The sequence below is a fragment of the Gymnoscopelus braueri genome (assembly GCF_963280865.1).
Source record: "Gymnoscopelus braueri genome assembly, chromosome: 1".
NCBI lineage: Eukaryota > Metazoa > Chordata > Actinopteri > Myctophiformes > Myctophidae > Gymnoscopelus > Gymnoscopelus braueri.
Window position 1 is genome coordinate 395,295 of NC_137603.1, and position 26,630 is coordinate 421,924.

Sequence of the window (26,630 nt, forward strand, 5' to 3'; positions counted from 1 at the left end):
TGAGCTAAAGAAACATCGAAAAACTCTCGAAGAAACCCTGAGCCTTTTGAGGTTGCTGAACTGGAGAAAGTCCTGCAGGGCCTGAAATGTGGAAAGGCAGCAGGATATGACAACATCTCTCCAGAGTTCATGAAACATCTTGGAACCCCGAGACCTAACCTGGCTGAAACAATTCTACACCAGGATCACACAGACAAACTTGATCCCAAAGAAATGGCGGACAGCAAAGGTTATTGCCATACCAAAACCTGGCAAAGACCACAAATTACCAGCAAGCTACCGCCCAATCTCCCTACTCAGCGTTCCCTTCAAAATCCTGGAACGCCTAATACTGCAACGTATTTCTCCAGGAGTAGAGGATATTCTCTGCGTGGATCAGGCAGGTTTCCGCAAGGACCGCAGCACAGGAGAACAAGTACTGGCCCTTACAACCTTCATCGAAAATGGCTTCGAGAGCAGACTAAAGACAGGGACTGTGTTCCTCGACCTCACAGCCGCCTATGATACTGTCTGGCACAATGGCCTCCAACTGAAACTCACAAAGGCGCAGACAGGTTTGTCTGTTTACATCTCTGGCCCCATCCCTACACTGCCGCGCGGTTCAGGAGGACTCTTCAGTAGAATCCTATCTTTCCACACTTGGCTCCAGTCAGAATGCAAAGCCCAAAAACTGGAGTACATTGACAATTTCAATCTCTTTTGGAATCGCGAGCCGTTCTTTAAAAAAGATGGACTGCATCCAAACTTGCAGGGCGCAAATGCTTTAGCAAGTAATTTCCAACACAGCGTCCACAACTGACTGTTTGACCCCACCGTCACATCAGTTTCACTTCCACATTCTTCACATACCTCGACGGTTTCACTGCACCCCATTCTAGATACCGCTAGCTCCCCCTGCAGGTCTACTGATAGTATTACCAAAAATAATCAAACACATTCCACTGAATCTGACATCCAGGACATGGACAGGTTATTTTCCACTAAAGGTCTGCATATTATCCACCTCAACATAAGAAGCCTTTTCCCCAAAATCCCGGAAATAAGATCATTATTTAAACAACAAAAGGTTGGGATTCTATGTTTTACTGAAACAATGCTAGACTCCTCCATCAGTGATACAGAAATTGAAATTGAAAATTATGCAGTAATTAGGAAAGATAGAAATCGCAGAGGAGGTGGAGTTTGTGTCTACCTTAGGGCAGACATAGCTTTTAACATTAGACCAGACCTTGATCACGAGAAGATCGAGGCTGTGTGGTTAGATATTTTACTACCCCACTCAAAACCAATTTTAATCGGAGCCTGCTACAGACCTCCCGAGCAAAACAACTTTTATGACCTATTAGAAGAGACCTGCACAAATGCAGTAGATTTTATCAACTCAGAAGTTTGCCTTCTTGGGGACATGAATACCAACATTTTAAATAAGCATTGCGCAACTTACAAAGCCCTAAGAAATTTTTGCCACCTTTTTAATTTTCACCAACACATTGACCAGTGCACTAGGATTAGTTCCTCTACCATTATTGATTTAATTCTAACAACTGACAAATCAAAAATTTCCAAAAGTGGAGTCATACATTTTGGCATAAGCGATCACTCCATCATATACTGTACACGTAAGCTTCAGAAAACAGTACTAAACTATCATAACACAATCAATATCAGATCCCAAAAGTCATATAGCAGTGAGGCTCTATCTTCCTCTCTGGGGAACTTGGATTGGTCTCCAGTTCTTAAGTGTACAGAAGTGGATAAGTCATTGGACCTTTTTAAATCATCTTTTTTACCGATTGTTGACAAACATGCTCCAGAAAAAACTGTGAGGATAAAAGCTAGAACCGAGCCATGGTTTAATGCAGATATTTTAAAAGCTATTAGACTAAGAGATGACATTTTTAGAAAGTACAGGAAATCCAAGGATGAGCACCTGTTTACTAAATATAAAAAATTAAGAAACGAGGTCCAACGAACAATTAGGACGAGAAAGAAGGAGTTTTTCACCCAAAAGATTACAGAAAACAAAAACAATCCTCAAAAATTATGGAAATCACTGGGCCAGTTAGGATGCAATAAGAGGTTAAAAACCAAAACACACAATCTAAACCTGGAAATAGGAGGAAAAATTATATCTGATAAACTGGAGGTAGCCAACAGTCTCAACACCTATTTTACAACCATAGCAGATTCACTAGTCAGCGCTACCGGCACAGTCAGGGTGCTACAGTGAGGCTCATATAGAGCGTTTTTATAAAAATAAGGGAGTTAAACCCGAGGCCTTCTCCCTTAGGGAAGTAACCACTTCTTTACTTACTTCTTTGTTAATATAGGACCCGCACTGGCAAATGAAATTATAACATCACCACTGGAGGACAGCAGTCCTGCTGAGGAGTGGGGTTTCAGTAACCAAAACTCTGTATTTCTAAAAGCAGTGGAGGAACAAGAGGTCATTGACATTGTTAGCAAATGCAACAACAAGACATCCACTGACTATAATGATGTAAGCATGTTACTTGTCAAAAAAATTATAGATACCATCATAAAACCCTTTACTTATATATGCAACTTATCATTTAGAAACGGCGTTTTTCCAAATCAAATGAAAACGGCAAAAGTCATCCCAATTCATAAAGCCGGGGATAAAAAACTATTTACAAATTATAGACCAATCTCATTGCTATCACAGTTCTCAAAAATCCTAGAAAAATTTTTTGGGGACAGATTGGATCACTTTGTGGAAAGAAATAACCTCTTAACAGAGAATCAATACGGTTTCCGAGCCAACAGATCGCCCGCAATGGCACTAATTGAATTAACAGAAGAAATAACTAGTAATATTGATAATAAGATGTATACAGTAGGAGTTTTCGTTGACTTAAAAAAAGCCTTTGACACGATAGATCACAATATCCTCCTAAAGAAAATGGAAAAATATGGTTTCAGAGGGGTTGTGTCAAATTGGCTTAAAACCTACATAAAAGACAGAGAACAATTTGTCCAAATTGGAAACTGCAAATCAAGCTGTAGAACAATTACATGTGGCGTCCCTCAAGGGTCGGTCTTGGGGCCAAAACTTTTCATTCTATATATTAATGACTTGTGCCGGGTATCAAATGTACTGAAATGTGTCCTATTTGCTGATGACACAAACATATTCTGTACAGGGGAAGACATTGAGCAGCTTATGGAGGTCGTAACAATAGAAATGAGTAAATTAAAATGTTGGTTCAATAAAAATAAGTTATCCCTAAATTTAAATAAAACAAAATGCATGGTGTTTGGTAATCGGCAGATAGAAATAGACATCCGGTTGATGATAGACAATATTACAATAGAAAGAGTATATGAAAACAAATTTTTAGGGGTAATTATAGACCATAAGCTATGCTGGAAACCCCATATAGAGTATGTGAGGGCTAAGATGGCGAAGAGCATTTCAGTTATAGGTAGAGCGAGAGACATACTTAATCCCATGTCATTGCACACCCTCTACTGTGCAATGATCTTACCATATATGCACTACTGCTCGGAAGTATGGGGCAATACATATAAGACAACAATAAATTCACTAGTTATAATACAAAAAAGAGCAATAAGACTAATAAACACCGTAGGCTATCGGGACCACACACATAGATTGTTTCTGGCATCACATGTCTTGAAGTTCAGGGACATAGTCAACTTTAAAACTCTGCAGGTTATGTATAGAGCTAGATATAAACAACTTCCTGTAAACGTACAAAACAAGTTTCTGGATAAGGAGGGGGGATACAACCTCAGGAGACCCCTTAACTTTAAAAAACATGTGATGCGAACTAATCTGAAAATAATGTGTATATCCTCATATGGTGTAACAATATGGAATGAATTAGATGAGGAAATACAATATAGTACAAATATTAATCAATTCAAATATAGACTAAAACAATCTATCTTCGAAAGGTACAGACGGGAGGAAGAGGCTCTACAAAATGTATGAAAGTGTGCTATGTTGGGTGGGTGTATATGTATATTTTATAGATTATTATAACATACCATGGGATGCTCGCCATCTTAGCCCCAATAAATAGCCCCAATAAATGACTTAAAGTGGACATTGGTGTATTGCATTAGTGCATAAATGTGTACAATGTATGTTTAAGGGTATCGTTATACGCTGCATACTGTGTGTCTGTGTGTATGTATGTATGTACATGCATGTATGTATGTATGTATGTACATGTGTGTGTGTATATATATATATTACGCTCTATATTTTTGCGTGTGTACATAGACTGTGTGCGCTTTGAGGCGCGAAATTTCATGATATTTCATGGGAAAAAAAAAAAAAAAAAGAAAAGAAAAGAAAAGGGAATAGATAAAATAGAGAAGAGAAGAAAAAGAGAAAAGAAAAAAAAAAACATGGACAGAGGAAAAAAGAGAAAAGAAAACAAAAGAAATAATAATATTATTGTTATTCTTTTGTTATTATTATTTATTTTCATTGTATTCTGATCTGTTTTTAGTTTTTGTTTTTTTGTTTTTGTTTTTTTGTTTTTGTTTGTTTGTTTTTTCGTTGAAAATTATTAAGGGTTGGGCTCGACAAGCTTAAGGCTTCTCCCAAACCCTTTTTCAGGGACTTGGACAACTGTTACGATTGATACTATCATTATTATGAATACTAGTGTAATATATTAACCAAATGAATTGACTGTATGTACATATATATTTTTATATATATATATATATATATTTTGTATTTTGTATACTTGTCCAAAGGAACTGAAAATAAAACTGAACTGAACTGAACTGAACCAAAGAAGAAGTGTTAGAAAAGCTAAAAACTCTAAATCCTACAAAAGCAACAGGTCACGATAACATCCCAGCCAGATACCTACGAGACGCAGCAGAAGTCATCACTTCCTGCATAACCCACATAATAAATTTGTCCATCAACCAAGGTCACTTCCCACAGGAATTCAAATCGGCGACAATAACCCCACTGTACAAAAAGGGAAGCAAATTACAACCAGGTAACTACCGCCCTGTTTCCATTCTATGCACATTATCAAAGGTAATAGAGAGACTTATATATGAACAGATAGAACATTATACAACATCACATAAGTTATTGTACGAATTTCAATCCGGTTTCAGGAAATCACACTCAACAGACACCTGTTTACTATATCTTACAGATCACATAAAGAAAGAAGTGGACTTAGGTAAGTACTGTGGCATGGTAATGCTTGATTTACAGAAGGCATTTCACACTGTAAATCACAGCATCCTACTGGGTAAGCTTGGGGCCTTAGGCTTCAACACCACAGCTACCAAATGGGTAAGATCTTACCTGGATGGCAGAGAACAAGTGGTGAGAGTAAATGGCACAATGTCCTCACCTCAACCATTAACATGCGGAGTCCCTCAAGGCAGTATTCTAGGCCCTCTCTTCTTCTTATTATACATTAATGACATGAAGTCTGCCTGCGATTGCAATCTGTTTCTCTTTGCAGATGATTCAGCCCTCTTAGTCTCACACAAAGAGAAATCAGTAGTAGAAAAAATGCTTAGCACAGAATTAACCAAAGTCAGTATCTGGTTAGAAGACAACAGGCTGTCACTCCACTTGGGCAAAACAGAGGCAATCCTGTTTGCATCTACAGCCAAGCTAAAGAAATCCCCAGGGCTTACGGTAGTGGTTGGCAACTCGCCAATTAAAGATAAGGAAGAAGTAACATATTTGGGATGCATACTAAATAACTCCTTATCTGGAGAAAACATGGCTCTGAAAGTTATCATGAAAGTAAACCAGAGGATAAAATTCCTTGCTAGAATATCGCCCTTCGTAGATCGAAATGCGCTAATAATACTGGCAGGGGCATTGGTACAATGCCATTTCGACTATGCATGCACATCCTGGTACTCCAACATCCCAAAGATCCTGAAAAAAAAGCTCCAGACCTCACAAAACAAATTAGTTAGACTGATCCACAAGTTACATCCCAGAACTCACCTTCTGCCGGCCCACTTCAACAGCCTCAAGTGGCTCAAAGTCGAGGAAAGAGTAATTCAAATTAAAATGTGTATGGTCCACAGGATCATAAATAATGCTGCACCTAAGTACCTAGATGAATATTTTACCAAGGTCAGCACAGTACATAGGTACTCAACCAGAGGAAGCTCCACTAACTTTGTGCCTCACCTATTTAGCAGTTGCATGGGCCAGAGTTCATTCCTGTACACTGCAACAGATGCATGGAACGAACTACCAACAAGCATCAAGACCACTAGCTCCATGGCTGGCTTTAAGTTCTCCCTTAAGAGATGGCTCACTACCAGTGCGACCTAAAAATACATTTTTTTATTAGGGTTCGTATCCTCCCCAGCCCCCGCACACATGCGCGCGCACGTACATGCACGCACGCACACGCGCACACACGCATACACATATAGATACTCACACGCACGCCCGCACCTACACCAAGATCAACAGGACCACGATGGAAATAAGCTTCTGGCTTTCTTGTGTCTATCCTTTTGACTATTCCCTGTGTACATTGTTTTGTTATGTGCAAATTGTCAATAAATAAATCAATCAATCAATCAAATGAAGACCTGGCTAAACTGGACCAGTTCTGCAAAACCTGGCGCCTAAAACCAAGCCCAGCTAAAACTGTCGCCAGTGTATTCCATCTCCACAATGCAAAAGCTGCCAGAGAACTAAACATCCACCTGAGCGGACTCAAGCTGAAGCATGCCTCTAATCCAACCTACCTTTTGGAGTGACCCTTGACAGGACCCTATCCTTCAAGGAACATCTAAAAGGGACGGCAGCTAAGGTGAAGTCAAGAAACAACCTGCTCTCCAAGCTCGCTGGTGCAAAATGGGGGGCGGCAGCCTGCACACTGCGCACCTCAGCACTGAACCTTGCATATTCTGCAGCTGAATATTGTGCCCCTGTCTGGTCCAGGTCATCTCATACACACCACGTGGACACCCAGCTCAACACAACCATGAGAACCATAACCGGGACTATTCGCTCAACACCACTCCCCTGGCTCCCTGTCTTATCAAACATAGCTCCTCCACATATCCGGCGAGCAGCATTTACTCAAAGGATGCTTCAAAAGTCCAAAGACTCCCCCCATCTACCAATCCATGCAGACATCTACAACCCACCCACTGCTCGACTTCCATCCAGACGGCCAATTTGGAAAAACACCCCACCAGCTGACCTCACCATCCAATCAGCTTGGAAAAATTAATGGGAGTCCAAGGAGGTCCCAAACAAACATCTGGTGTCAGACCCCAACCAACAGGTCCCTGGCACCAACCTTCCAAGGAGACAATGGTCGACACTCAATCGATTCAGGACTGGACATGGCCCCTGCTTGGCCAGCCTTTACAAGTGGGGCCCCAACGGATTCAAGGACCCCAACGGAAACAAGTCCGCAAGGACTTTTTTGGCCGGACCTTTTAGACAAAAGCATTATAAATGTAACTGTGTTGTTTTACATTCTTTTGCCTAATAAAATCAATGGGGCAGTAGCCCAAGCCCACTGTGTGCTTGTGGAGAGGAGCAAACTATGGAGCACATCATAGAAGTTTGTCCAAAGACTGAAAGGAGGATTAGTCACCCTCCATACAGCAGACCAGGAGGCAACTGTGCTTGGCTTAAGGACTTTGCATTCACTAAATAAACCTGTTGATATACTCTTCCTTTAGGATTATATCTACCCCATTCCTCCTCTCGTCCACTGCATGGTAGAACAGTTAAACCCCCTCCAAAACTCATGGCCATGGATTAATAATCTCTCTAGAAGGGAGACCTGGTCTACAACAAGGTAGCTATAATGGTGAAATGTGGGAAATGGGAATGGGAAAAGGTTTTAATTTTGATGGTTATAAATGGTAACTCCCATTTGATTTGGTGATTGACCTCACAAAAGTAAGCAAATATATGTTGAAATACAAAATCAGTAAAATTTTGGTGGCGATCGTGAAATAAATGGCCGCCATCTTTGATTTACGAGTGGCCCAGTTTCTTAAATCGAAGAGTGACCTCCAAAAAAAATGGGTATCAAATTTCACACTTGTGTCACCATTTGAACTATTTTCTTCTTTTTATCCAGAAATGAAACAGAAGTTTGAAACTATTTTGTGTAAAAAAGTTTTTTATATTGAATGGTTTCCTCAACATTCAAACCTGTGTAATATGAAAAAAGTAAAAAGACAAAAAATGGAAACATTTAGGCCTACAAAACAACATATTTCCGTGATTTAACACTCCCATGACTGGGGGTTCCATTGTCTTTTAAATAGCTATTAACATTTCAATTGCACTCTGCTCAGTCAGTGAGCTCACATATGTTTTTGCAGGCAGGCAGAAACATTATAAAATAGGCTAACTTGTAATGGTAACTGCAGATTCTGTATGTAAATCTTTATATAAAAAAAGCGTATAAAACAGCGCAATCTGTAGCGTTACATTAAACTCTTGAGAGAAACATGGATAGCCTATATGAACCACTGAAGCCTCTGTCTAATTACGTGACTGTCTCCATTGTCCAAAACGCATGGATATCTCTTGACAAACCAATATTATTATTATTCATAATAATAATGTATTTATTTATTATTCCTAATAATAATATTCACATTTGCCTGAGCGTAAAGCGTCTCCTTCTATCAGCTGTCCTATCAGCTGTCCAAGTGAACACATCGGTATGTTTCAAACATGTGCTCAATCCTGCGCAAAATATCTGATTTACAAGCCTAAAATAGTCGCTGCGTGACAAGCTCTATGCTTGTAGATCTGGTATTTTTTCGCCGCTTTACAGTGAAGGGGAAAGTGATTGGGTTGCCAAATTTTACGAGAGAAATAAGCAGTCAGGTCTATGAACATTTTACTGCATGAGTTGTGTCTGTCTGAGTGTGTGCCCTGAGAAAACAGTGAGGCATGAAGCAGTAGTGTGCTGTCTGTCTCCTATATGTCATCATGATTTGTGTTTGTGGGGATCTCATTTTAAACAAGCTTAGTGCTTTATGAGCCTTCCAGTTTAGTAGACCGTGTACAGATGTTTTTAATGGTGTGATATTTCCTTTTATGCAACTGCCTATTGTTGCACTTTGAGATTTTCAAATGTAAAGTGCATTATAAATAAAATGTAGTAGTACTCTGTTACAAGTAAAAGTCCAGAATTAAACATTTACTTCAGTAAAAGTACAAAAGTATTGGTATCAAAATGTACTTAAAGTACCAAAAGTAAAAGTACTAAAATGTTAGAAAATAGCAGATCTACAAGCTCACAATGCGTCGCGATGTGACGCTTGTGAGCTTGTAGCAATGTTTTGATCTTTTACTTCATACAAAAACAAGCCCAAAGTCGCTTATAATAAGCAGACATGGCAACAGTGCACCGAGAGAGAGAGAGAGAGAGAGAGAGAGAGAGAGAGAGAGAGAGAGAGAGAGAGAGAGAGAGAGAGAGAGAGAGAGAGAGAGAAGCAGCCCATTGTTGATTGCTCCGATCAAATACAACATTTAGTGGTTAGATTTATGAGGACAAAGCAGTTGTCATTTTTATTTCATTATTAGTAGGCTTAGAGGAGAGAAGTCCCTTGGCCAGGCTGACAGTGAAATGCAAATCATCCATTAACTAGAACAATGACGGTCTGCGGGCCAGTGCGGGGGTCTCGAGGTGTGAACGGCTCTGTGCCTGTGGGAGAAAGGGTGAGAGCGGTCCAAATAGCCGAAATATAACTGGGATGGTATATGTATAGCTAATTTCATATTTATAAAACGTTTTAGATAAAAAAAAACAGAGATGATTTTAATGGAATATTTAGGAAAAGTCATGAAAGGGGAACTTCCTCAGAACTTCATGAGAGAAGATAATCCACTTTAAATTCTCAAAATCGGTCAGATTGATGGGTTAGTCACACGAGTGGTTTTTTTTTTACGTACTTGTCCACCAAAATACAAATCCTATGGAATAGCACCAATGATCATCACAATCATGAAAACATTCTATATGAACATATTGAATTCAGTGTCATCATAGATAATACCCTCTCTGAGTGGTCTTCTGTGCACACAGTGACCATAGACTGGATCACAACCAACAGAACAGACAGACAGACAGACAGACAGACAGACAGACAGACAGACAGACAGACAGACAGACAGACAGACAGACAGACAGACCTCCAATGGACCCTGTTCTCCCACCTGAAAGATCCTGACTTTGCAGACAATCTCACTCTATTTTCAACCAACTACTCCAACATACTGGATAAAACTGACAGGATTCCAAGCAATACAGACTTAAAACTAGAAAAGTGTGCTCCTCGGAACACAGGTCTCCGCCAGGCCGGGTTGCCCACCCAGGGCCCGCAAACATTGAAAGACAGTCATAGCCACTCATAATGAGATCTGAAATATCAAACTCATACAACTTGATTCCTCCCCACACACACACATGATGCACAGCCAGCGTAGCTAGTTCAGGCAGTCAACTCAAGGCAGTGCACCAACCTGATCAGGTGACCAGTCACATGCACTCTTCTCCTGATCTGGGCGGCTATTTAAACTTCTCTCCTGGCTGTGCCATTGAGCTGCTGTTGCTCTCCTCTGCTGTCGTTGCTGCCTCTCTGCTGTCTCTCTGCTGTCGTTGCTGCCTCTCTGCTGTCTCTCTGCTGTCTCTCTGCTGTCTGTTGCTGTCTCTCTGCTGTCTCTCTGCTGTCTGTTGCCTCGCTGTCTGCTGCTGACCATCAAGTTTTGCAATCCCACCGCCTCCCCGGCATCCACCTGTAGGCTCTGTTTCTAGATTACCCTTAAGGTAACTCCAGACCAATCCTAGTCGGCCCGATTTTGGGCCGACTTGGCGTCGGGAAGCGTCGTCCAGTCGGTTAGGGGTCCGTCGGGGGGTCCGTCGGGACCTTTCCCGGCCGACCCAGAGCCGACCGAACATGTTCAGCTTTTTAGCCGACTGGTAGAGCAGTGGCAGTGACAACAGAGGGCTGTCGGTGTTGCCAGATTATGTGAGAGAAACAAGCGACCATGTCAATGAAAACCTACATTCACTGTTTCTGAGTTATAATAACAACAGATCAACAATACACATCCAAAGCAGTGCATCCGATCGTCAGTGCAGGAAGGATCAGGCAGAGAGTGACTGTGTGACAGCTGTCAAAACCCGCCGCTGGCTACTGCTTGCAATCCGACTAGTGACATAAATACACTAATATCAGCGTATCCAATCAATAAAATCCAATGGCCATGTGAACATGAATGAATAAAGGTCCAAAGTAAAGGTGGATAAAAGTTACGGTGTTAAAATGATAAAAGGAGCCTGTTTGTAGAGGAGCAGCTGGCGTCAGCGTCTGCCTCTGTCAGGTGGTGACACATAGGACAAATCACGCGACCACACATGTGTTTTTTGTTTATTATTTTTCACGGCTCGCGCTACTCAAACACTAGCGGGATTATTATTTCTTGTCAACATTCAAGTAGAACTATGAGAAGGCTAAAATAATGTGTCATTTATAAAAAATATATAAATGATATTTGATTAGCAGTCCACTTCCTTCTCTTGGAACGGATGGATTCACACTGCCGCGTTCCGTTCCCGACTCCGCAGCAATCGGACCCGAGACTACCTCCCAAGGTGGTTTCGGGTACGGTACGGTGATGCGTTACGGGGAACGGTTCGCTACGTTCACACTACCACAACATCTGCCATGTGGTCCGGGGTGCGCACCCGGGACCATAGTGTGAAAGCGCCGTAAGTGAATTGCTTTCACCTGCTGCTGCTATGCGGAGTGTGTGCTACAGGGCATATCTCCGCCAAGCCAGGGTGACCTACCCAGGCTCATGAAATTCATATGCAGGCATAGTAACCAATTAGAATGAAATCTGCAAAAACGGACTCATATACTGATACAGAACCATATATTGGCTATATATTATGGCTGTCGGGTGGAAATCTTGTATGTTCCTTTTTCATTATTATTTAAAAACAATTTGAAATTGTGAAAATAGCCAATCTACAAGCTGTAATTATTTAATAATTAAGAAATACTATATTTTAAAGACTGAAAAATCAACTAAAGTCAATATTGAGCAAGTTCATTCACATTTCATTTGAATGAAAATAACTTGTGGGTAAAATACATTCTGTGAATCTAATGTGATTAATGTGACCCCTACTTCAGTCAGTGAAGTCCAGGGCTGAATGTGACATATTGAGACCTATATAACTAAATATTGGTCATTTGCCAACACATTATTTTGTGAAATAAATGGGTTATATTTCACAGATAGTTATACTATTCTTATAATATATTAAAATACAATCATCCTTAACCTTCAAGTTAAATGCATTATTTCCGTGGACTTAAAAATCATTTTTGGACTTAAAAATATTTATTATTTTTTTGGATGGCCTTCCTGCCCTGGCATCTGGCCTTTGTGCCCTCCAAAAAATTACAACACCAAAGGCCAAGTGGCCTTGCCCCTAAAATGACGAAATTCCAGGCTTGAATGCAATAGATGTACTCTGAGTCTGTTACAAGTAAAAGTCTGGAATTCAACATTTACTTGAGTAAAAGTACTAAAGTATTGGTATAAAAATGTACTTAAAGTATCAAAAGTAAAAGTACTAAAATGATTGAAAATAGCAGATCTACAAGCTCAGAACACGTGCATCGCAACACGTTGTGAGCTTGTAGATCTGCTATTTTCAAATATAGGTATAAAATAGGGCTAAATTGGTTAATGTATGTTTCATAATGATTTATATCTGCAAAGTAACTAGTAACTAAACATTTCAAATAATTGTTGTTAGTATAGTATAGACAATTGGAAATACTCCAGTAAAGTAAAAGTACCTCAAAATTGTACTTAAGTACAGTACTTAAGTAAATGTACTAGTTACTTTACACCACTGCACGTCAGTGAAGAAAAAACGCTGGGAACATCCCTATGTACAAGTGGCTTTGCAGGGAAACAAGCCCAAAGTCGCTTATAATAAGCAGACATGGCAACGCTGGCAGGCTAAAAGTCAAATTTGCACATGAATGGCCAGTCGGCTGACAGACTTAAATGCCAACTTTTGCCAACCGAATACCAGTCTGTTGCAGTCTGTTGCAGTCTGAAGTAGTCTGCAATAGTCTGGACGAGTCTGTTTGGTCTGTAGTTACCTTTAAGGGTCTTAATTCATTCCCTGTAATTCTATTTGGCTTGTAACTTAAATGTAGGGTAAGTGATATTTTTGGGTTAAAACAAAAAGTATTTTGTTAAAAGGTTAAAGCACTATATTCTGATAGTAATCATTGCTATAGAGTGTTTGTTCAGTAACAGATGTCTCCCCGTCTCTCCAGCTCTTTAATAAACATAAAATACATTTTCCGGTAGGTGTCAAAATCTCAGCCAATCAGGAGAAAGTACCAATTTTTTAAGCTTCATTTTTATAGTGTTCCAATTCCAATTTTGTCTGCTCATTTCTTGTGTCATCACTTCACATTTCACTTGTTTAATCTATATCCTGATGGAGTTCTCTATCCTGATTGGATAAAATTGGAAATGAAACTGAAACTGAAACGAAAATGCATTTTCTGTTTCATAAAGAGCTGGAGAGACAAGGAGACTCCTTTTACTGAACAAACACTCTAGTCTATAGCAATGAGTACTATCAGAATATAGAGCTATATAACACTTATTTTAAACAAAGAAAATCACTTACCCTACCTTTAACTACCTTTAACTAAAATGTTCATGCTTACAGGGAATGAATGGAGACAGAGCCCTGAGGCCAAACTATGCTTCATATATCTATGCTCAATTATGCTCAATACAAATATATTCTAAATTCAATCTAAGAGTTGTCTAACTGAAATGTGTTCGTTGTCACTACAGTTGTATCCTACTGACTCACCTGCCAGTGAGGAGCCCCCACTGGGAGGACGTAGATCCTCCCCCTAACACTCAGCACCTGCATGGCTGAGCTACCACACAGCTGGATGTCATTGAGTATTATTAGTCTGTTCTTGGTGCAACAGTAGTTACAGAGTGTTCCAGAACTTTCTTCTTTCATTTGCTTTTCATGTGCGTAAATGACCAACTTAAGTGCTGCTATTTGACTCTATATGTGTGTAAGTTCATAGTTTGGCTGTTTTGATAAAGTTGAGCTAAAGTAACATTGATAATCTCTCAAATGTTTGCTGATGTTCGTTGAGTTAATCCTACCTTAAGTATTTACTTTGTGGGTTAACTATGTTATAAGTTGTTATTATGGGGTTGATATGTTTGTATGAATGTTAACCTGAGTAGTTATTGTACACAAGATAATTCAGTCATTGTTCTATTCACCATATAATAATGTTCAGCAGACGTTCCCTTTTCATGTGTTGTTAGATTAGTATATTCTTGCTAGAATGCACTGTATTCTATACAGCTGTTTGATTCCAAGTGTGGGATTATAATGTTTGTTTGTTGATTATTATTCTGCATATTGTATCTACTTATATAAAGGGCGAATTGCTACTTCCGCCGCTGACGCCCACAGCCATTCCATTCATTTGGACCTCTCGCCTGCTGACGCCATACCCACAGCATTGATTTCGACTAAACACAACAACTACATCTGACATCTCACCACAACACCAGCCACAACGTGCACGCTGAATTTACGGGTGGCGTAGGGTACTTCTCATTGCTCACTACCCATTTTCCACCTCGCAACATCATTAATTCTACTCACCACATTACGACCACACCGGACGGGGAAACACTTTCGCACCGTTTACCGTCAGCACAACCGAACGCCGACGGCCACAGCCGAAACAACACGAAGAGGCAAATCTGCGGTGTTCGCTCGCAAAACTATGCAAGGGATAATGCATGCGGAGGTACTCATTATTCACATTTAAAGCCCTTCAGGGCGATTAACCACCATTATCCCGCTTATTACACGGCTACTTAATAAATACATAAATACATTTACCCAAAAGTAACAACAAAACGAAGTATTTCCTTGCTTACGGCAATGAAAGTATTCCATAAGTATTGGGCTGGGCGGACAAGTTTGCCTCGGAAAACAAATGACGCAATAAAAAAACACTCGCCCCAAAACACACTCGCCCCCCATTCTATATACTGCCGATTTGCCCGTAATACCGCCGGATTTGCCCCGGGGCGACTGTGTTTTGGGGCGAGTGTTTTGCTATTTCCCCCGTTGTTGCCTCGGAAAACAAATGACGAAATAAAAAAACACTCGCCCCAAAACACACTTGCCCCCCATTCTATATACTGCCGATTTGCCTGTAATACCGCCGGATTTGCCCCGGGGCGACTGTGTTTTGGGGCGAGCGTTTTGTAGCCACGATAAGCAAGGAAGTGTAGTGGATCAAATAGAATCACTTTTCGGTTATTGCGTCGTCTATTTCTCACTTCAAATGTTTTCAAAAACATTGTTGAGACCAACGTTTAGTTGTAAATGACATTGGTTGTTTGTTTACATGGCTGTCATGTTGGATAAAGCATAAAACCAAGCAGCACAGGTTACATCTCTGCATCGCCACAACAACAACAACAGAAGCACGTCCTTCGCTTCGCTTCACCACCCCCCCCTCCCTCCCTCCCTCCCTCCCTCGCTCGCTTACCTTTTTGTTTGACCCACGCCGTTGCTTTCACTTTAGTCATGTCTCACACACCACACTCACGCTAATATGTCCGTCATTCACGTGCCATGTACATCCCAAAGACAACCAACACCATGCAGCTGCTTTTGTCATCTCCCAACAAAAACAGACGACGCGCGATCTGGGTTGCCACGTCGGCAAAAGAGGTCAGTGTTGCCAGATGTGCGCCAGAAACAAGCAACCACCTTCATGAAAAAAAACAAAAACAGCCGAAGGGGTCCGCCATGTTTCACGGGGGTCCGCGGGGCTCCCAACACTCTCAGGGGGTCCAGGGACCCCCAGGGGGTCCCTCATCTTTTTTTTTTTTTTTTAATCATTATTTCTTTTAAACCTCTCTTTTGGAAATTTTTATCCCACGATTTTGGTACCCCAAAATAAGCGCGCCCTCACTACGGCCCCGTGCGTGGCTAGCGGGCCGGGGGTCCCAACACTCCCAGGGGGTCCGGGGACCCCCAGGGGGTCCCTCATAAAAATTTAAATATTTTCTAGAGCCCTGTGTGCGACTAGCGGGCGGCGGCCGGACCTCTAGTCATTGATAATTGAAGTACATATTGTGTATTATGTCATTTCAGCAACCACATCACATCATGTCATATCACTGCCATAATAAATCACAGTGAGGAATACAAGGTGTCATCATTTATAGTTATGTTTGTGTGTACTGACTGAATTATTCACTACAGTTCAGTTTCATTCTAATGACTCGTTCACCAGTTGGTTCAGTGCTTGACTAGAGCTCTGCGTAGGGATGCCCAGATCAATAGGACACACACACACACACACACACACACACACACACACACACACACACACACACACACACACACACACACACTTGGATAGACCACTGGAATAATCTAAATGATCATCAGTATTACATCTCATATATACTAACCTTTGTAAACAAGCTGTTGTTGTTTTCATCTTGAATTGACTAAACTAAATCCACATGTCAGAGAGTGTTAGGGAATCTTAGCAAGACGTTTGGACTATCTGTGAAAACATTTACAACCAATAGCTTTCTTCACCAATGTGTTCTTATAGGTGTCTAGAATCACCTCTCAATTAATGCAAACACAAATCCTTGTGGAAAATCCTGGAGCAATATTTTCTTATTTTATTTTTCAGAATAGAATCAATTAAAAAACATCCCCAATCCCCTACCATTGATTATACACTGTGCTTTACATTACAGCTTAACAATAACTAATATACCAGACGATATATTAGATGGCCAGGGAGATATTAGATGGCCAGGGAGACATTTTTACTCAAAAATAATGGTTGGAATGGATTCAGCACCCCTGAAAACCCCTAGTTAAGACACCTCACAAGGTACTTTTAGACTTTATTTTGTTTTCATATTTTTCACCCAAGCCCTCTGGGCTCCTTAACTTTGATTGGCTCTCCAGGATTTTCTAAGAGGATTTGGGATTGCATTAATTGAGAGGTGATTAGACAATGGTGAAGTAAGCTATTCGTAGTACATTTTTTCACAGATGGTCCAAACATCTTGCTAAAATTCCCTAACTAAGAGTGTTAGTATTATATTAGAATAGTGATCTCTCTGTGGAAATGTTTTCAACCCAACTGTACATATTATTAGCCTGGGATCCAGCCTGCTTCGCTACGTTCGGCGGACTTTATTTTCTCTCTTCGCTTCTCAGTCTGGAAAGCCTCCCATTGGGAGGTTTTGCAGAACTACACTGGAACTACATATGTTACGTTGGGCAACGTCGTTGCTGATTGGATGTTGTTCAAACGAATGACGAATCACAACGATCACACTGTTTTTTTGGTCCCGCCCCGCACCACAGACCAATCAGAAGCCCCAGGTTCGATTCGAACCTTTTGGCATGTCCCGCCTCCCTTGGAGATAGGGGGCTTTCCAGACTGAGAAGCGAAGAGAGAAAATAAAGTCCGCCGAACGTAGCGAAGCAGGCTGGATCCCAGGCTAACATATTATTGCCTCAAGGTGATGTAACATAGTAGGTTCATGATGGCTCGTTAAGTGCCTGTATGCACATTGCATTACAGACAGACTGACAGACAGACAGACAGGCACTCTCTCTCTGCCCGGAGAGAGAGGTAGACAGACAGGCAGACAGACAGACAGACAGGCACTCTCTCTCTGCCCGGAGAGAGAGGTAGACAGACAGGCAGACAGACAGACAGACAGACAGACAGACAGACAGACAGACATGCACTCTCTTTGAGAGAGAGAGAGAGAGAGAAAGAGAAAGAGAAAGAGAAAGAGAAAGAGAAAGAGAGATAGATAGATAGATAGATAGATATAATAAGCACTACTGACGTCAGAGTCTTCAGTCTACAGTGAGGACTCTTCATTGCATCACAGAGCATCTTCACTGTAGCATCATTCAGGGAGACAGCAGATATCTCCAGTTCAACCAGATGGGATGGATTAGAGCTGAGAGCGGAGACCAGAGCCTCACAGTTTGTCTCATTGATGTCACAGTTAGCAAGTCTGTAATTACACATTAAAAGAGAAAATGTGTGAATATTACAAAACAATTAGTTTATACAGCATCAAACTACCAATAACAGCACTATCACAGCTAGCACTACTACTACTATTACTACTATGGAGGTAGAGATAATTAGACTATTAGTTTACTGTTATAATTATTAGTTATCTTAATAATAAAGGTAAATGTTTAACTTAATTTGTTAATTTGTGACAACACACACACATACACACACACACACACACACACACACACACACACACACACACACACACACACACACACACACGACCCCCCCCCCCCCCCCCACACACACACACACACACACACACACACACACACACACACACACACACACACACACACACACACACACACACACACACACACACACACACACACAATGACATTCACTCGTTTCCATGACATCTACTACATTACCCATAAGCCTCACTGATCCTTGGCCAATCACAAGAGCAAAACAACTAACACTCACAGTCACATGATGTGGTGATGAGTTCAAGCTGTCATTTCAATCTAATGTTCAACATCCCACCATGTGTTACAACCATCTGTACTGTCTCCTTCATGGCAAGAAGTGTATTAACTTAGTTATTACGTTTGCCTTCAGGAAACAGGCTCTGTTCATGATTGGCTCAGCAGCAGATGTGAACTAGAAACACACAACACCTGTTTCCTGTTCAAATCTGCTGCTGAGCCAATCAAAGGAAGCGATGAGAAACTGACCTAGAACAGGAAACAGGAATGTCACCGTATGGAAGAGGAACTACAGTCATGCACAGAGAAGTATCTCAGCACATAACTCTGATCCACTGCTCTTTAAACCACATGAACACTAGCCTCCCTATTCTGAGGTAAACATTCTGCAAAAATAGCCGATCTACAAGCTCACAACACTTTGTGATAATATGTAATATATGGCATAACGTGAACATTGATTACCACTACTACTATCATTATTAATACTTTATTAATATTGATTTACTTTATCAGTGGTGGAAAAAGTACTCACATTTCTTACTTATATGTAAAAGTATCAATACTGCAATGTAGAAACACTCTGTTACAAGTAAAGGTTCGGTAATAAACATTTACTTGAGTAAAAGTACAGAAGTATTGGCATCAAAATATACTTAAAGTACCAAAAGTAAAAGTACTCAGTATGCAGAATGTCCCGTTTCACAAGTTACCATTATGTCTAAAATGTATTAAAAATCTTTTGAAAACAGCAGATCTACAAGCTCACAACGCGTTGTGTTGCGACGCGTTGTGAGCTTGTAGATCGGCTTTTTTTCAAATAGCCAAAGTTTAAATAGAGCTGAAGTGGTTAATGTGTGTTTGTAATAATAATCAAAATCTACAAAGTAACTAAAGTTTTCAAATAATTGCAGTAGTAAAATTACAATATTTGTCTCTGAGATGAAGTGGAGTAGAAGTAAAAGTATAGAAAATCAGAAGTAAAAGTACCTGAATATTTTACTTGAGTACATGTACTTAGTTACTTTCCACTAGGGATGGGCGATATTATCGATTTCGCGATATATCGCGATATTTTATTTCGCGATACTGTATCGATACTCCAGGCCGCCATATCGCGATTTTTTTGAAAAAATAAATATATTTATCTTTCTTTTTCAGATACAGGCTTTATGAAAAAACTTTCAAAGAACCTATCACTGATCTGCAGCTACTCAATATGTAGTGTATATATATATACAATATGTAGTTGTGATATATGTATATATCGCAATATATCGCAATATGAATCGTATCGCAATATATCGCAATATGTATCATATCGCAATATATCGCAATATGTATCGTATCGCAATATATTGCAATATGAATCGTATCGCAATATATTCTGATAACGCAATATATCGCAATAATATCGTAATATATGGCAATATGTATCGTATCCAATATATCGTGATATAATCGTATCGTGACCCAAGTATCGTGATACGTAGCGCATCGTGAGATTCTTGTCAATACCCATCCCTACTTTCCACCACTGCTTACTATTACTAATATTACTTCTATTATTTTATTAATAATAATAATAATAATAATAATAATAATAATAATAATAATACATTTGTAGATGTGTCTATAAACTAATCTTTTGCAGTGGTAGCATGACAGATTGTCAACATGTTGTAATGACTGACTGACTGCAGCTTTAGTATGATTTCCTCCATTTTGTTAAAATTCACATGAATACTGACCGAGCCTTTCTGCAGTTCCTCACAGCTGGCAGCAGTCTAGCTTGTCCCCTGTATGATGTGTTGTATTTGTCCGAGTCAAACTCATCCAGAACCTCCTCTGACATCAGCAGCATGTAGGCCAGAGCTGAACACTGGGTATCAGACAGTTGTGTCTTAGATCTGTCCCCTGACTTCAGGTACTGTTGGATCTCCTGATGTACTGATTCATCCTTCATCTCCATCAAACAGTGGAAGATGTTGATACATCTGTCAGGAGAGGCATCACCATCAGCGTTCATCTCCTTCAGGTTGTTGATGGCTCTCTGGATGCTCTCTGGACTGTTCTCTGTCTGACCCAGCAGGCCTCCTAACAGACTCTGATTGGACGGCAGTGAGAGGCCGTGAAGGAAGCGGACGAAGAGGTCCAGGTGGCCGTTTTGACTCTTCAGGGCTTTAAGCATGGCTTTCTTCAGGAAGTCATCCAGGGACATGCGACTGTTGTCAGCTTCTTCTTCATCCTCATTTTCAGGATCAGAATCTTCGAGGAATGACTTCAGCACGTTCATGTTCTTCTCAGTGAAACAGTGGAACAGGTAAACTGCAGCCAGAAACTCCTGAATGCTCAGATGAACAAAGCTGTAGACCTTTCTCTGGAAGAGCACGCACTCACTTTTGAAGATCTCTGTACACACTCCTGAGTACAGCGAGGCCTCTGTGACATCAAGACCACACTCTTCCAGGTCTTCTTGGTAGAACATGATGTTGCCTTTATCCAGATGTTCAAACGCCAGCCTGCCCAGCTTCAGAAGAACCTCCCAGTCAGACTTCATGAGCTGCTGTTGACTCACCCCATCCGTCTCATACTTTTGCTTCTTCCTCCTTCTCAGGACCAACAGGAAGTGGCAGAACATCTCAGTCGGGGTCTTGGGCAGCTGTCCTGTCTCGTCTGTCTTCAACATGTCCTCCAGAACGGTAGCAGTGATCCAACAGAAGAGTGGGATGTGACACATGATGTGGAGGCTCCTTGTTTTGTTGATGTGTGTGATGATTGTGCTGGCCAGCTTCTCATCACTGAATCTCTTCCTGAAGTACTCCTCCTTCTGGGGGTCTGTGAACCCTCGTACTTCTGTCACCCTGTCAACACATGCAGGAGGGATCTGATTGGCTGCTGCAGGTCTGGTAGTTACCCAGAGGAGAGCTGAGGGAAGCAGATTCCTCTGGATGAGGTTTGTCAACAGCACGCCCACTGATGATGTCACTCTGACATCAGAAACAATGTCATTGTTGTGGAAGTTCAGTGAAATTCTGCTTTCATCCAAACCATCAAAGATGAACACAGTCTTACAGGCAGCAAGGTGCTCTGCTGTGAGCTCCTTTAAGGTTGGATGGAAATCATGGATCAGTGTGAGAAGACTGTACCGCTTATCTCTGACCAAGTTCAACTCTCGGAACGAGATCGGAATCAGGAGATGGATGTCTTGATTGGCCACGCCCTCCGCCCAGTCCAGAATGAACTTGTACACAGAGAATGTTTTTCCAATGCCGGCGATGCCCTTTGTCAGAACTCTATGGAAGGGTGTCTCTGTGCCTGGTAACGGGTTGAAGATTTCAGAGCACAGGATTGTGTTGTCAAGGGAGGTCTTCTCCATCTTGGATGCTCTCTCAAGCTGCCACACCTCATGTTGCTGATTAACCCCTTCACTGTCTCCATGTGTGAGGTAGAGCGTTGTGTAGATCCTGTTTAAGGAGGTTCCATGTCCTGGTCCAGTGATGTCTTCTCTCTGACCTTCTGACCTCTGTGTCAGACTGGTCTTATAGGGCTTTAAAACCCCCTGCAGACTGACATCCACTGGAACACAACAGTTCATCAATGTTAAACACATTCAGTCAGAACTTTAAATCCTATGGAAGTATAGGATTTTTTAACTAACAATGATTTATTTTCTAACCCTAACCCAGGATACAATGTAAATAAAACACACTCTGAAACAACTCAGACTATTATACCTATGTAATTATTCATTCATTTACTAAAACCAGTTGTAGTTTTGGACGTTTATAGTCATTAGTGAGTTATTATGTATTACATGTATTTATGATTTACATCATATCATAAATAAATGATAAGTCAGGCTTTACTTTTTACAATGCTGGTGGGATGGTCACACACTGAAGCCCTGGACTGGTCCTCAGTCCTCTCTCTGTGGACACACACACACACACACACACACACACACACACACACACACACACACACACACACACACACACACACACACACACACACACACACACACACACACACACACACACACAAAGGTTCAGTATAGTGATTATCATGAAGCTAGTAACTTGTGATGGACGGTAACAGTACTAATTAAAGGTAGGGTAAGTGATTTTCTTTGGTTAACATAAGTGTTAAATAGCTCTATATTGTGATAGTACTCATTGCTATAGAGTGTTTGTTCAGTAAAAGGAGTCTCCTTGTCTCTCCAGTTCTTTATGAAACAGAAAATGCATTTTTGTTTCAGTTTCAGTTTCATTTCAGATTTTATCCAATCAAGATAGAGAACTCATACAGATTAAACAAGTGATGGAAGTGATGACACTAAGAAATGAGCAGGCAAAATTGGAACTGGAACACTATAAAAATTAATCTTAAAAATTGGTACTTTCTCCTGATTGGCTGAGATTTTGACACCTACCGAAAAAAAAGTATTTTCTGTTTATTAAAGAGCTGGAGAGACATGGAGACTCCTGTTACTGAACAAAACACTCTATAGCAATGATTACTATCAGAATAGAGTGCTTTAACCTTTTAACAAAATACTTTTTGTTTTAACCCAAAAATATCACTTACCCTACCTTTAAACTTAGTTATGTAATAAACACTGAACCAGTAAAATGATGCTTAAACTAGAAAAAGTGCTCCTCGGAGCACAGGTCTCCGCCAGGTCAGGTAGGTTATTGTGGCCTGCTGGTGGCGCTATAATCTGCCAATGTGAAAAGGGTGCCATTTCTTCCTAGACCTTGCACGGCAATCGGACACTGCATTCATGATTTGAGACATTTTGTTCAAACAATGTGTTTTGCTAAATTTGACCTGCTGGTGGCGCTAAAACAGGCCAATGTAAAAGGGTGGCATTTGCTCCTCAACATAGTGTGAATGTGCGTGCAAAGTTTGAGCGCAATTGGACGCTGCATTCATGATTTGCGGCATTTTGTTCAAAACAAGCCACTACTGCAGACTTTAGATGTCAATCTTAGCCAATCAGGATGAAATATGAAAAATCAAAGACAACCGTCTTCATCACATGACTATAGAGATCATGTGTAACGATGTGCGTGAAATTTGGATAAAATCGGAAGGAGTAATATTAAAAAAATTGTTTTACATAAGTCGGTCTCTTGGTGGTGCTATAAAAGGCAGATGTGAAAAATGCAGGACATATGTTTTTCCTAGGGAGTGCACATACAAAGTTTTACACAGATCGTGCAGTTATAGGCACAAATACGAATCGGCCTGTTACAGCGCCACCATGAGGCTGATTTTAAAAAAATCAAGTGGCATTTCTTCCTCGGCCTAGTGGAAATGTACGTGCAAAATTTCACAGGCATTTTGTTGAAAATGGAGCAGCCCTGCAAACTTTGCAAGCCATTTTTAGCCAATCAAGATGGAATATGAAAAATCTGAAAGAGTCGTTTGGTTTAATGACTATATAGATACTGTGTACCGATTTGCGTGATGTTTGAACAAAATCTATAGTAGTACTGTCAAAAAATGTGTTTTGCAAAAAGCGGCCTCCTGGTGGCGTCCATGTGAAAAATGTGGGGCAGAGGTTCTGAATTGGCATCCAGGGAGTGTGTGTGCACAGTTTCGCTGCGATCAAGCCGACAGTGCCGGAGATTAGCTGGTCACAGACGGACGGACACACACACGGACAGACGGACACACACACTCACCAGAGATGGGGACTCGAGTCGGGGATTCGTACTCGAGTCGCACTCGAGTCGCCACAAATGAGACTCTAGACTCGACTCGGACTCGCCCCTCAAAGACTTGAGACTTGACTCGGACTCGAGCTCAAAGACTCTTGGACAATCTTTATTTTATGTTTTTTTTTTGACAAATAAATGAATGAAATGCCCAAAAAAAACTCCCGCAAAGAAACCTCCGCTCCAGTGCGCGCTGCGCAGAGCTGGCTCCCAACCGGCTTCAGTCAAGCTGCTTCGTGCTGTTCATTAACGTAAACATGGAGAGGCGAGCACAACAGCTGCTATGTGTGTGGCCGCCGCGGCCTTTCATCATAAAGTTTAAATATAAAAACTTCGAAAGTAAACAAATATTTTTAGCTCAGAATCAGCTATATAACCTCAGTTACATTTTTTATAAGATGGTCGGATCATCTGTGACAGCACGTTTAGGAAACATTAGATTTTCATTTTGCGTCGCTGTCTCGTTAAACCCAGCTGGGTGAATATTCAACACTTCACCACGGTAAACGCTACGCTCATGTAGCCTAATGTTCACTGCATTAAAGCTGTGGTTCTCAAACTTTTTCAGGCCGTGACCCCTCAAAATAATTATATTTGAATTGGGGATCCACATTCAGTTTGACTCGGTTCCACAGATAAATATTGCGAAAATAGCAGATCTACAAGCTCGCGAGGCATTGTGAGCTCCGTTGTGGTCCCGACCCACAGGTTGAGAACCACTGACTACAAGCAAGTTACATGTCTATGTTGTTGACCACGTAATGTAATGTTACAGACCTTACAGGCTTATTTGGTTTCCAAAATGTTTAGTGTTGTATACTCCGTCGCTCCTCATTGTTTATGCGCCCAATAGATCAGATCTGTAAGCTGTCGACACGCCATGACGCAGTGCGTTGATAGCTTATGTTTGTATGTATGTTATTTTGGGTAGGTAGGCGACGGCACATTACGCACGGTAGCAATGTATCTGGGTTTGAGAGGCTATGATTGATGTAAACTTACAGTAGCCTACTAGATCATAGCTGGCAGTTGTCACACTATTGTAGCTCTGTTCGGGATTATTGCACAAAGGTGGATGATGAAAAAGTTGCACTTTGCGAACGGGGACAATAGCCTACTTGGACATAACTGCGTCACTTCAGAGGAAACTAAATGGAGCTACTTCAGAGATGTTTACACACCCCTGGAATCCATTAGAATGGTGGAAATGGAACGTAAACGATAACAGCCAATGTGAGTACATATCTTTCCTGAAACTGTCCGATTTATAGCCATATGCATTGCTACTGTATGTGACTGTGTACCACCGCTCGGTCGGGGGAGGTCTGTGTTGTAGGAGCGCTCTCGTTACGCTCAAGAGACATCACAGCAGTGTGCACTAGATGTAGGCTATACCCAAACACGCAGTAGCCTTGGTCGGCTGTGTGTGAGCCTGTGCCTTCCGCAGTTGAGCTGCGCTATAAGACGCAAAGGAGTCTAAATGAATGTTGTTGTTTTTTAAGAGACTCGAGACTCGACTCTGACTCATGGCTGCAAGAGTTGAGACTTGACTCGGACTCGACCCTCAAAGACTCGAGACTTGACTCGGACTCGAGCTCAGAGACTCGTGGACATCTCTGACACACACAGACGGACACACACACACGCGCGCGCGGACGGATGGACAGGGTGCAAAACATTCTCTCTCGCCATGCCTTTCGGCCTGGCGGAGAAAATAAGTCATTAAAGGTTACTTTGCCTGGGGTCTGGTTCATTCATTATACGTAGCCTGCGAGTTAGTTCAGGCAGTATATACTCGAGAGGTTACACACTGCGGTTATGCAGGCGCATACGGAGCTTACTACAATACTATTACACAGACCATACGTCATAGCTGACGTGACATCAGCTGACCAATAAGCGGGTTATTTAAGCTCACCTCAAGTCTCTGTTCATTCTCTGCTGTCATTGTCTGTTGGTATGCAACTGTTTTTCACACAGGCCGCTGTGTGTTCTAGCTTGTTGTCATGTGGCGTTTTCGGTTCGGTTGTTTGCTGGTTGTTTGGTTGTCCGGTTGGTTGTTCGGTTGTTTGCTGGTGATACTTCTAGACACTGCTTAAAATCATGCTCCCCAGCTCACTGCTGTTGTTGCTGGTGCTACTGCTACACAATGCTTAAAGTACATTATTCTGCTTCAACAAAGCTAAGTTGCTGTTGCTGCTAAATGTTGTTGTTGATGTTCAGCTGTGGGCTGCTGGTT

At 41.2% G+C, this 26,630-nt stretch overlaps 1 protein-coding gene across 1 annotated transcript in view; it reads right to left on the bottom strand.

The window, feature by feature from the left end:
- LOC308084358 (NACHT, LRR and PYD domains-containing protein 3-like) overlaps positions 1-26,630 on the bottom strand; it is a 78,882-nt gene that overhangs the window by 35,898 nt on the left and 16,354 nt on the right. The window contains exons 3-5 of the mRNA XM_080426975.1: positions 22,535-22,596; positions 20,417-22,244; positions 17,993-18,166 (exon numbers count right to left, since the gene is read on the bottom strand). Of these exons, the coding sequence (XP_080283101.1) occupies positions 17,993-18,166; positions 20,417-22,244; positions 22,535-22,596 (2,064 nt within the window). The remainder of the gene's footprint in view (positions 1-17,992; positions 18,167-20,416; positions 22,245-22,534; positions 22,597-26,630) is intronic.